The sequence below is a fragment of the Rhamphochromis longiceps genome, linkage group LG20 (genome assembly GCF_057381845.1).
Source record: "Rhamphochromis longiceps isolate RC_006_pf linkage group LG20, R_longiceps_female_GT1.1, whole genome shotgun sequence".
Taxonomy (NCBI): Eukaryota; Metazoa; Chordata; class Actinopteri; order Cichliformes; family Cichlidae; genus Rhamphochromis; species Rhamphochromis longiceps.
The window spans coordinates 14,040,809-14,054,272 of record NC_140576.1 but is presented as its reverse complement, the minus strand read 5'-3'; the positions used below and the strand labels follow the sequence as shown (position 1 = coordinate 14,054,272).

General features: G+C 43.8%; 1 protein-coding gene across 2 annotated transcripts in view; it reads left to right on the top strand.

The window, feature by feature from the left end:
• The window catches only part of cpne9 (copine family member IX), a 119,176-nt gene that overhangs the window by 67,227 nt on the left and 38,485 nt on the right, over positions 1–13,464 (top strand). For both annotated transcript variants that reach the window (XM_085394881.1, XM_085394882.1), the window contains exon 8: positions 11,139–11,202. In XM_085394881.1, coding sequence (XP_085251007.1) covers positions 11,139–11,202 — 64 coding nt within the window. The remainder of the gene's footprint in view (positions 1–11,138; positions 11,203–13,464) is intronic.

The window sequence follows — 13,464 nt, the reverse complement described above, 5'->3', positions numbered from 1 at the left end:
GCTGAGCGTGCAGATGGTCAGACTTTGGGCTAAACAGAATGAATCCATAAAACCTTCTTTGTCCAGGCCAGTCTCCCTGTGGTGGTGTGGAGAAATGTCATTTTGGTGCTCTCTGGGTCTCTATAATCAGACCGCCATAGTTTGACTGCTACTGTCGGTACTGACTGTGCACCAAAGTCTACCCAGAACAACATTTTAAAAGTGATTGTAATGATGTCCCTTTAGATTCTAACCCTAAGCATACATTTTGGTGAAAAGTTAAAGAGACAAACAATGAGGGAACACTTAATCAGAGTATAGCATCGAGTCAGTTAAACTTGATATTGATCTGCTCAGTTAAGTAGCAGAGGGGGTTGTTAATCAGTTTCAGCTGCTTTAGTGTTAATGAAATTAACAACTGCTGCACTGGAGGGACAACAATGAGACAAACCCCCAAAACAGTATTTCTTGATGCATGTGTAACCCAACTTGTGAATTATTATTAAGAATGACCGAACTCCCACTAGCCAGTATCAGAAGATCTAGGATCGGCAGGAGCCCAAGGTATAAACACCAATAAGAAGAGACCACACCACAATATACTGTTCACAAATTTGTTATATTTGACACACAGCAGCTGCAACAATGTAATGAAAAAACAATAAAATAAAATACAAAATATTTCCCCCAAAATAACAAACTAAATAAAAGTGCGCGCATACAGCTTTCTCTGAGTCAATTATATGAGTGGATAATGTCTGATAACTGATGGATCGTTGGGGCCCGTTCAGTTTGTTTAATGTTTGTCCTACCACACTCCGATGAAGGAAGAAAGTTCGTAGTCCTGCAGGTATCTGAAGCTTCAATGGGAACGAAACTTTGGCTTCAATAAAACCTTGGCAAATCCTTTTCAATTTCGGGTTGGCTCGCCATCCAGTTAACTGGAACTGTGGAATCACTGCTCCTCGATGGGGCTTGCTTCAGACTGGGTCCGTCTGTCGAGTCATCCTTTTACCAGATAACAAAAAAACCTGACCGTTGACAGGGTGAAACTCTGAACAACCAAAAACAACTGCAGCAGACTTGCTTTTAACTCCTAGCGATTCGACTTCGGGAACATTAGTTTCTCTGGCACATGGCATTATATGAATAGGAACGAAATGGCAACACAGGAAATCATGTGATCAAGGTCAACAGCAAGGGTCACTGGGAGCTCATTGCTGATTGGCCAAGTTAAATGACAACAGATAATCTTATTGGTCCACATCTTCCTTTAAACATAAAAGAAAAAAGAAATGACTAAATTCTTTACATTATACATGAAAAAAAAACTACTTTCCACTGCTCTTTTTTTCTAGCTGGGCTACAACCTCCCCCACTGAACTCATGCACGCCCCGTTGCATGGCAATGGTTGGGTAATTACTGTCTGATAGGTCTGGACAGGGCAATCTAATGGGTGATAACCCTCATCCAAAATGTCTGTAAAAGCCGTGGTTAAACCCTGGAACAGAGATTGCACCACCGCTATAAGTGGATGCCCAAGTTTCACATACTGAAGGCGTTTAGGCGGTTCTCGCTCCCTATTTGATCGTCTAGCAGAACCAGGTTGGTCTTGGCTTCCAATCAGTGTCTGGTCTACTGAGAGCTCTTCAGGAGATTCATCTGTTGGTGACTCATTTGACAATCCCATTTCAGTTCGACCTGCCGCCTCAACATCCGTAGACAGGTTTGGAGCAAGAGAAGATAACCCGGGATTCAAGTCATGACAATCACTTCCAGGTGCAATCCTTTCGGTCTCCATCTCTGCTGGTGGATTTTGGTCATCGCTCACGATTTCTGTGTCATGACAGTGACTCTCAGACACTGGAAGAGTTGCTGAATCTGGACTGTCAACAGGTAAGTTACATAACTGGTCAGTCTGTGGATTGCAGCTTGGATATCGAGCAGTAGAACCTTTAACTGAAGGACAAAATTCTGGAAGTTGTGCATCTTCCCCAGAAGACACTGATAAATAAGGGTGCGTTTCTTGATGAATGGTGACCGTAGGTATCTCAGAACTGGGGGCGTCTCTGAACCAGTAATTGGGGAAAATCTCATCCTCAGCCTCTGAGAATTGATCGGAGTCTGCAACTGGACTGAGACGTGTTGCTGGCCTGCGTCTTTGTGTCTGCCCTACAGGCTTGTCACTACTCTCGTTGGGGAGATAGCCACAAGGGAGTAATAGGTCCCTATGCAATGTCCGCAGTGGACCATCTTTCTTCTCAGGTCTCACAGTATACACTGGAAGGGATCCTGCTCTGCTTACGACTATGTAGATGGCTGCCTCCCACTTGTTTGCAATCTTGTTTTTTCCACGAATGCGGACATTTCTGACTAATACTCTGTCCCCTACCTCCAGATCTGAAATAGTCACACGCCTGTCAAATCTGGATTTATTCTTTTCTGCTATCTTGGCAGCATTTCCAGTAGCTACCTTGTAACTCTCTTGTAAGTGGGATTTCAGATTTTGCACGTACTGTGAGTGTGAAATCTGTTGCTCCTCTTTCACCGGCAGCCCAAAAGCCAAATCCACCGGCAGGCGAGGCTGGCGACCGAACATAAGCTCGTACGGTGCAAATCCAGTCACCTCATTCCTGGTGCAATTATAAGCATGAACAAGGGGCTTCACAAAATCACGCCAGTGAGACTTGTCTTTGTTTTGAAGAGTGCCTAGCATGTCCAGCAATGTGCGATTGAACCGCTCCACTGGATTTCCTCTGGGATGGTAGGGAGTAGTTCTAACCTTCTGTATGCCAGCCATCTGACAGAGCTCTTTTATTGTGCGAGACTCAAAATCAGGTCCCTGATCACTGTGCAACTTTTCTGGGAACCCGTAATGCACAATAAAATTGTCCCATAGGCACTTAGCTACTGTGCGAGCCTTTTGATTGCATGTTGGTATAGCAATTGCATACTTAGTAAAGTGATCAGTGATCACAAGGATGTCTTTAGCTCCACTTTTGTCTGGTTTGAGAGAGAGGAAGTCCATACAAACCAGTTCCAGTGGCCTTGTGGTACTGATGTTGACTAACGGTGCAGCTCTGTCAGGCAACGCCTTTCTGCGCACACATCTACCACAGGTCTTTATTTTCCTCTCTACATCCAAGGCCATTCTGGGCCAATAGAATCTGGCCCTAACGAGATCTAATGTGCGCTCAATGCCCATATGACCTATATGGTCATGCAGACTGCTCAAAACAGTCTCTCTGAGCTCTGGGGGCAGTACTAGCTGGTGAGATACCCGAGACCCGAGCTGGCGTCTCCGGTATAAGATGCCATTTATAAGCTGAAACCGACCAACCTCTCGAAGTAGGAGTGGAAGATCTGGAAGTTCACCCCTTAAAGTAGGCGGTGGGCTTACCCCATGCTCAAGTTGGGATATGACATGCCTTAGACATTGGTCAGCTCTCTGTTTATCCATCAACTCAGCCTCAGTCAGTTGAGGAATAACAGGCAATCCTCCAAACTCATCTTCTTGTCCATAGCAGTCAGGCACAGCATCAGAGGACATAGCAAGAGTTTCAACAAGAGTAACACAGCCATCCAAACTCGGATTAACAGAGCTGGCGCTATACACTGACTGTCTTTCACAAATGGCTTTCACAACCGCTTGGTTGGCTTCCTCGAGATTTTCAAGATCAGCGAGATGACCCTGAGTGAACTGGAAAATGCGCTCCCTCTCTTTCTGGGATTTCAGATCATCCACAAGAGCTCCGTGGGGTCTACGGGATAACCCATCCGCATCCCAGTTTTGCTTCCCAGGACAATACAGCAGCTTGAATGTGAACGTAGACAAAGCTGCGAGCCATCTGTAGCTCGTTGCATCAAGTTTTGCAGTCGTCAATATGTACGTCAAGGGATTGCTATCAGTGACAACAGTAAAGTGATTCCCATATAGGTAGTCACTAAACTTTTCTGTTACTGACCACTTAAGCGCCAAAAACTCTAATTTGTGCGCTGGGTATCGAGACTCGCTATGCGACAGCCCTCTGCTTGCATAGGCTATGACACGTAACTGCCCTTCCTGCTCCTGGTACAAGACAGCACCAAGGCCTGTAGTGCTAGCATCAGTGTGGAGCACATAAGGCTTTTGAGGGTCAGCGAACCCTAGGACAGGGGCAGTTGTCAGCTTTTCAATAACTGACTCAAATGCCTGCTGGCAAGCTGATGTCCAACGGTTCCCAAACGGCTCTTTGGGATGGTGATAATGCTCTTGGCTGTCTCTTGATCTACCCCTTTTGGTTGATTGAGGATAGCCCTGAGTCAGATCATTGAGGGGCTTCACAATGCTGGAATAGTCTTTTACGAACCTTCGATAATAGCCAGCGAACCCAAGAAAAGATCGCAATTCCCTGAGGGTCTGAGGAACTGGCCAAGTACGAAGGGCAGAGATTTTCTCTGGATCTGTCTCAACTCCATTTCTGGACACTATGTGTCCCAGGTACCGCACTGAGGTCTGGAAAAACACACACTTTTCAGGTGATAACTTTAATCCAAACTCTCTCAACCGAGTGAGCACCTCCAACAACCTTGTTTCATGTTCTTCCAGGGTCTTTGAGAACACTATCAAGTCGTCGAGGAAAACTAGCACCTCTTTCAAATGCATATCCCCCATGCACTTCTCCATTAATCTTTGGAATGTGCTTGGCGCATTTGTCAGGCCTTGCGGCATGCGGTTAAATTCCCAGAAGCCCAAAGGGCAGACAAAGGCCGTCTTGGGTTTATCCACTTCATCTACCTCGATTTGATAATATCCAGACTTTAGGTCAAGCACAGAAAACCACTGGGAACCAGAGAGAGCCGCGAAGGTGTCTTCAAGCTTAGGAAGCGTGTAAGCATCCTTTATTGTCTGAAGGTTGAGTTTTCTGTAGTCTATGCACAACCGGACCTGGCCATTCTTTTTACGGACTACCACAATGGGCGAAGAGAAGGGAGACTCGGACTCTCTGATTACACCTGTATCAAGAAGCTCTTGAATGTGCCTACGGACAGCCTCAATGTCTTGAGGGTGTAGCGGACGAGCACGGTGTTTGAAAGGAGCCTCATCTGAGAGCTTGATGTGGTGAGTCACCTTGTCGGTTCTTCCAAAGTCCAAGTCATGTTGCGCAAATACATCTGGCATGTTGTTAAGGAGTCGTGTGATACGACCCTTCCACTCGGGAGGGATTGGGGACTCTCCAAAGTTGAAGTTACAATTGGCCTCTTGAGTGAGATCTGCCTTTTGCAAGTTAACCACACTCTGCTCCTTTGACAAAATACATTGGTAAGCGCTAATGTCAGCAATTTGACATTTAGCAGGAATGACAATGTCATGTTCAGATTGGTTGGTAATCACAACTGGAAGCCTAAAGGGTCGTTGTTTGGACAGGTCAACCAGACAAGTGTTCACTAGCAGACCACCAGGTAGAGAGGAACTGGAAGGCTGCTCAACAACAACTGATTGTTCATGCTGAAGACCGCTGGCAGTAGAGACACCCTCCAAAACCACTGTGGCCCCTGCTGGGACAACCTGAGAGATTCTGCCCTTCAGTTTTACAACACCATGGTGACTGACGTTAGACTGATTGTGTCTGAGTTCAAGCACCTTAATGACCGCTTTGTAGCCGTGAGGAAATGTCTTGGGATCTCCTGGATTAGCTTTGCAATAAATGTCATACAACACATCAAGTGTATTTGTCCCTATGAGTAAGTAGGACCCTGAGGTAGCTCGAACGTCAGGAACTATGAGAGCTAATGTGGGCACCTCAATAGACATACCAAGAAATTCTTTTGGAAAAGTGACAGTAGTTTCAATGTAGCCCAAATAAGGTACAGCCTGTCCATTCGCCCCTTCAACCTCCAAGAGGTCATAGAGAGGCTTGATGTCCTGCACTGACATGTGTTGTTCATAAAAGGATTGGGGGATAGTAGTCACTTGCGAGCCGGTATCTAGCAGACAACTAAATGTTTTACCTTCAATTATCACTTCAGCAGTGCTCCTGGTACCAATCAGACCCTTTGGAAGCCTGAAGGATTGCTTTTCACTACTGGAGTGCTCTAGATCCACACACTTGCCTGCTTTGCTGACAATCTTTACGTCTGTGGGACGCTGCGCATGTTCTTCAGCCTCTGTCTGTCCCACAACAGAGACTGGATCTAGTTTAAAGGTGAACTGGAGTCGCTGGGACAACTTTGACTTTCCCACGCGTGCTGCCTCCTCTCCAACTGCTTCTTCTTTTCAATAACTAGTGCAGAATTTGCAGGGTTTGTACAAGAAGTGGCAATATGCCCATCTTCCCCACAGTGAAAACAATACCAAGGCCTGGGCCTGCCTGTCTGTTTTACTCCGGCTAATCGATGCACTTCTTGATGTGTGTTGTCCAATTTCGATTTACAGGTTGTCTTTTTAACCGGTTTCTTGTTGGCACGCTCACTTAGCTTTTCCTGTGATGCAAATGAGGCTAGCTGACTCTGCAAGCTAGCTATCTGCTTTTGAAGTTCCTCAATAGCTTTCGGACCACACTGTGGGCTTTCTCTTACGCCTGCACAAACACAGGAACTCTGAGCATGGACAGATACTCGTTTTGATGAACCAATGTGCTTTTTCATCCTATCAACCTTTGCAGCTTGTCTATCTTCTTCGGTACGCAACATTAGCAAGAGCTCTGAAAATGACGGTGGACAGTTTTTCTTGTGTTCAAGTTGCAGACTGGAGAGCAATCCACTATCCCAACACCCCCTACAAAACTGCTTGAGGAGATGTTTGTCTACATCATCAGGTGGAATACCCCCCCTTTTTACTGCTAAATTTAGTGCTAGCTGTAAACGATGGAGGAAAGCTGATGGTTTCTCGCCTGGGTCCTGAAGGGTATTCATGAACTGAGCAAAAAGCTCCTCACCATCCTCTACAGCGCCGAAGGCTGAATCGAGCAACTGCAGATAGGCTACTGGGGGTGCGCTGGGACTCAAGCACTTCACCACATCAACTGCAGGTGGAAGCAAATTCTCTAAAATCTTCCTGGACACCTGCAGATGGGTCATACTGGGGTCACTTAAAAGCAGCTCAATGTGTGAGCGCCAAGTCTCATAGTCTGTCTCATTGTTAGGCCTGGGAGTTTTCCCTGAGAAGGAACGGATGCGCATTGAAGAATGGATCTGTGATCCAATGTCATCCTTCCTTAAAATATGCTCAACAACGACCTTCTGAACTTCAGGGGGATTTACATCACTAATCACTATTGAAGGCTTCTGTACACGCAAGGGTGGAACTGGAGTTGAGACACCTTGGTCACTGCTTACCCTTGAGGGACCTGAAAGCAACTGGGGCTGTGGTATTGGTGTCTCATCAACAATGCTATCATGTAAGACAGAAGGTGCCTCATCTGTATTCTCAGTTGTCTCACAGATTTGTGATATCATCTCTTTCAATACTTCCTCATAGGTTTTGCCACTGAGCTTAGCCAAGCCCTTTAATTCAGCCAAGTATGACTTCGTGACACCTTCACCCACCTTAGCAGTGTAAACGCTTGCCAAGGCCCTCACACAGTAAGAGACATTTGGTTCACCCTCTGCAACATACTTGTATGGCATAAGAGGCTCTAAAGCTTCTACAGCTGAGCCACTTGAGTACTCAACAATCAGGTTTTGATGAAACTCTGAGGTAGCATCATCCACTGGCAAAAGGGTTTTAACACCACCATACTTTTTCAAAAACTCTAAAACTTCTTCATCTTTCTCTGATTTCGTGATCCCACTCACAATAACTGCATTGGGAATTTTTACACCTGAGCGCTGGACAAAATCCATGTCAGACACAATTTCTCATTACTGATGTTTAAAAATTCTTAGGCTCCTGGCTGGCTCGCCACTTATGTAACCCAACTTGTGAATTATTATCAAGAATGACCGAACTCCCACTAGCCAGTATCAGAAGATCTAGGATCGGCAGGAGCCCAAGGTATAAACACCAATAAGAAGAGACCACACCACAATATACTGTTCACAAATTTGTTATATTTGACACACAGCAGCTGCAACAATGTAATGAAAAAACAATAAAATAAAATACAAAATATTTCCCCCAAAATAACAAACTAAATAAAAGTGCGCGCATACAGCTTTCTCTGAGTCAATTATATGAGTGGATAATGTCTGATAACTGATGGATCGTTGGGGCCCGTTCAGTTTGTTTAATGTTTGTCCTACCACACTCCGATGAAGGAAGAAAGTTCGTAGTCCTGCAGGTATCTGAAGCTTCAATGGGAACGAAACTTTGGCTTCAATAAAACCTTGGCAAATCCTTTTCAATTTCGGGTTGGCTCGCCATCCAGTTAACTGGAACTGTGGAATCACTGCTCCTCGATGGGGCTTGCTTCAGACTGGGTCCGTCTGTCGAGTCATCCTTTTACCAGATAACAAAAAAACCTGACCGTTGACAGGGTGAAACTCTGAACAACCAAAAACAACTGCAGCAGACTTGCTTTTAACTCCTAGCGATTCGACTTCGGGAACATTAGTTTCTCTGGCACATGGCATTATATGAACAGGAACGAAATGGCAACACAGGAAATCATGTGATCAAGGTCAACAGCAAGGGTCACTGGGAGCTCATTGCTGATTGGCCAAGTTAAATGACAACAGATAATCTTATTGGTCCACATCTTCCTTTAAACATAAAAGAAAAAAAGAAATGACTAAATTCTTTACATTATACATGAAAAAAAAACTACTTTCCACTGCTCTTTTTTTCTAGCTGGGCTACACATGCTCAAGCATCCAGTTAAGTAAATCCCAAAAGGTTGATTCTGTTCATCTGGATGTAACGTTTTCAGTGGGAGAAACGTTTCGTCACACATCCAAGTGACTTCATCAGTCTCAGCTGACTGCAGGTTTCCCCAATCTTATAAACAGTGTAATTGCATAATGAATGAAACCAGCACCACTGTAGGAACAATGGGCTGGGAGGGAAACATTTCTCCGACTGAAAACGTTACATCCAGATGAACAGAATCAAACTTTTGGGGCCCCAAAACAGGAACGCTGTTACAGCTGGAGGTCTCACACATTTTTCCCTCCTTATCGTTCATGACAGTTTTTACTACACTACACGAGCTCAGTGATGCCCTGGTCCAGATCTATCCCAAGGACACCATCTATCGCCTCATTAGCAGCATGCCCCAATATTGCCAGGCACGCATAGAAGCATGTGGGGGCTAAGTGCTATTTTGAGTTGCAATGACATTTTGGCAAAATGGACTAGCTGGTTGCATCATTTGTGGCTCACACATTACCGGGTCTATATCAGTATAGATTTCCAGCATGATTTTTTTCCCCATTGAGATCTGACCTTTTTTCATAGTGTTCTGTTGATATTTTTGAGCAGTGTATTTTTTATATTTGCTAATTAGAATGATTATTTTCTTTGTTGCCTGATTTCCAAGACCTAATAGAGAAAATAATTTAATAAAGATAAAATAACAAATTCTGATTGCCTAGCATTATTGTTAGAGTTAAAGGTCACCGAGGAGGAATTAGACCTACCAGTGCATACCAATAATACGTCATTAAAACAGAACATTGTAGCGGGACAGCTGTTTCCAGGCTTACTGCGTCATTCTTGACAGTTCAATTTTACCTTGCTCCAAATACAAATTAAATGAATTTGGTTGTTTTGATAGTTACTGGCATTTCATCTCAGGGTGTAATATAATGTCATTTTTGCATCTCCCTGTTTTACAAACGTGTCCCTTTATACACCTGCTATGTCTATATCATCAGCTCAGATTTAACAGTCCTATTTTATAGACTGACAAAATCCACACCGGGTACCTGAACAGGTGGCACTTATTTAAAGATTTGTGAGCCAGGGGACTTTAGTTAAGGATCAGTTGGGATGTTTGTGTTTTGAAAAAGCTTCCTCTTATCAAAAGCCTGGGAATGACAGACCATCTCACCGTTGTCATAATCCAGTGCGTATAAATAAGACAGCACCTTTGACAAAGCTGTGTTAACATGATGTATGAATGAGAACAGGGTGAGATCGGTAAATTAAACCAGCCGATTCTTTCACAATGTCTTTTGTCTGGTCACAAAGAAATGTTAAGCTAAACTGATACAGAGTTACCAAAGGTAGCTTTGAGTTGTATGCTGTGAATTTAATTATGAGTCACAATCAACAGCCCCGCTCTTAGATGCATGTTGCTCAGATCTCGGATGTCAGAGCTTCCTGCCAGCACATGAAAGGACTGCATGTCAGAAACAAGCGCAGAGCAGGCTTCCGCTGTGTGCCGCTTCACCCTGGTAATGATGACAGTCAGTTTCTGAGACCGGGTACAAATGATAACCCATCCAATATGTGGCATATCAGGAATATCAAATGTATTAAAATGTGTGTGTGTCACTGCAGGCTACATGGTGGTTATAGGATGAGCATATTAGAGTTGAATTTACCCTGCACAAATTGACACAAAAATGGGTCTCTCATTTTTCTTTCAACTTAGACTTCCCAACTTCATGCGGACCCCAGCCAATTTTCTCTCTCCTCATTTTCAACTCTTTTAAAAATTATAATGAAACAGCAGTCAGGCTTGGCCCCCTTTGTGATCACAAAGTTACCCCTCATTTTTCTGCTCGTTTTCCCAGTCTGTTCCTCCGTTCTCTTTTTCTTCTTCTAAAGACATCCACTTTTTTCCTGTTATATCCTCTTTTGGAACGGTTCATTTGTCGGATAAGAAATACTGCAAACAGGTCATTCTCAAGGCTTCGCATTTAATTTAAGATTAAAAGGAGGAAGGAGACAAAGGAACGGGATAAAAGAATCATTGCCATCTTTAACCTTGAACACGTTGTAGAAAAGAAAAGGGACAGATCAAGTGGATGGATTTGTTCACACGTATATTGCAAAAAATTTTGTTTCCAATACGCTACAGTTGTTAAAAAGTTTTTTTTCGTTGTAATTGCCTCTTATTTTTAGAAATGGCTTGCCCATCGGAAAGTAAGTCACTGTGTGAGCGTTTCTTTAACAGCAGTTTAAAGCTATGAATGACATCTGCTTGGCACTTGTATTATTTATGGCAGGCTACAATTACCCTCTTTTGCAATTTTTCCTTCTGTTTCTCGCTCCATCTATTTACGCTCTCAGCGGGATTCCTGGGAAGAAGTGTGGAGTCATTATTTTAACTGCAGAGGAGCTCAGTAACTGCAGGGTCAGTATACACACGTGCACAAACACATGCACACATACAACCCACATGTCACTGAACAATATTGCACTGTTAATTTTTGTGTTGTAGGAGTTTGCAGTCACATTAGTCTATTTAAGTTTTTTTATACAGGGAGTGCAGAATTATTAGGCAAGTTGTATTTTTGAGGAATAATTTTATTATTGAACAACAACCATGTTCTCAATGAACCCAAAAAACTCATTAATATCAAAGCTGAATGTTTTTGGAAGTAGTTTTTAGTTTATTTTTAGTTTTAGCTATTTTAGGGGGATATCTGTGTGTGCAGGTGACTATTACTGTGCATAATTATTAGGCAACTTAACAAAAAACAAATATATACCCATTTCAATTATTTATTTTTACCAGTGAAACCAATATAACATCTCCACATTCACAAATATACATTTCTGACATTCAAAAACAAAACAAAAACAAATCAGCGACCAATATAGCCACCTTTCTTTGCAAGGACACTCAAAAGCCTGCCATCCATGGATTCTGTCAGTGTTTTGATCTGTTCACCATCAACATTGCGTGCAGCAGCAACCACAGCCTCCCAGACACTGTTCAGAGAGGTGTACTGTTTTCCCTCCTTGTAAATCTCACATTTGATGATGGACCACAGGTTCTCAATGGGGTTCAGATCAGGTGAACAAGGAGGCCATGTCATTAGTTTTTCTTCTTTTATACCCTTTCTTGCCAGCCACGCTGTGGAGTACTTGGACGCGTGTGATGGAGCATTGTCCTGCATGAAAATCATGTTTTTCTTGAAGGATGCAGACTTCTTCCTGTACCACTGCTTGAAGAAGGTGTCTTCCAGAAACTGGCAGTAGGACTGGGAGTTGAGCTTGACTCCATCCTCAACCCGAAAAGGCCCCACAAGCTCATCTTTGATGATACCAGCCCAAACCAGTACTCCACCTCCACCTTGCTGGCGTCTGAGTCGGACTGGAGCTCTCTGCCCTTTACCAATCCAGCCACGGGCCCATCCATCTGGCCCATCAAGACTCACTCTCATTTCATCAGTCCATAAAATCTTAGAAAAACCAGTCTTGAGATATTTCTTGGCCCCGTCTTGACGTTTCAGCTTGTGTGTCTTGTTCAGTGGTGGTCGTCTTTCAGCCTTTCTTACCTTGGCCATGTCTCTGAGTATTGCACACCTTGTGCTTTTGGGCACTCCAGTGATGTTGCAGCTCTGAAATATGGCCAAACTGGTGGCAAGTGGCATCTTGGCAGCTGCACACTTGACTTTTCTCAGTTCATGGGCAGTTATTTTGCGCCTTGGTTTTTCCACACGCTTCTTGCGACCCTGTTGACTATTTTGAATGAAACGTTTGATTGTTCGATGATCACGCTTCAGAAGCTTTGCAATTTTGAGACTGCTGCATCCCTCTGCAAGATATCTCACTATTTTTGACTTTCCTGAGCCTGTCAAGTCCTTCTTTTGACCCATTTTGCCAAAGGAAAGGATGTTGCCTAATAATTATGCACACCTGATATAGGGTGTTGATGTCATTAGACCACACCCCTTCTCATTACAGAGATGCACATCACCTAATATGCTTAATTGGTAGTAGGCTTTCGAGCCTATATAGCTTGGAGTAAGACAACATGCATGAAGAGGATGATGTGGACAAAATACTCATTTGCCTAATAATTCTGCACTTCCTGTATAGCACCAACTCACAATAACAATCACCTCAACATGTTTTATATCATAAGGTAAACAATAATAGACAGAAATCCTGCCTCGCCTGTGTCTTGTCAAGCCTCCATCACTGTGTCTGGAGTTTTGCCACTTCCTGTTTTATTTTTTAGTCTTTGTCTTGTGTGTATTATGCTTTAGTTTTGCTTACCTTGTCTCATCTTCCTTGAGTGTAGCCATCTATCTTTTTCCCCACCTTCATAGCTTCATAGCTTCTCGTTGTCCTGTGCATGTATTTATTGTTTTGTCTTCATTTGTTCTCATGTTGTGGACTCCATGGCTGTGTCCCAATTCAGGGTCTGCACGCTTGAAGTACGCATTTCAAGTGCGGTTACGTCACCGCCACGCGACGACGGCTGTCCCAATTCGAAGTGTACTTCAAATGCATACTCCAAATGCGCCGTCGATTTCCCCAAATATCAAGCGTGGTCCGGTGCACGCTTCGTGGTCCCATATATCCCACAATTCATAGCGCGGCGGTGGGTGTGGATAATTTTGCCGCAAAATACGGCAGAAGGGAGCGGCCGAAGAGGGGTTTT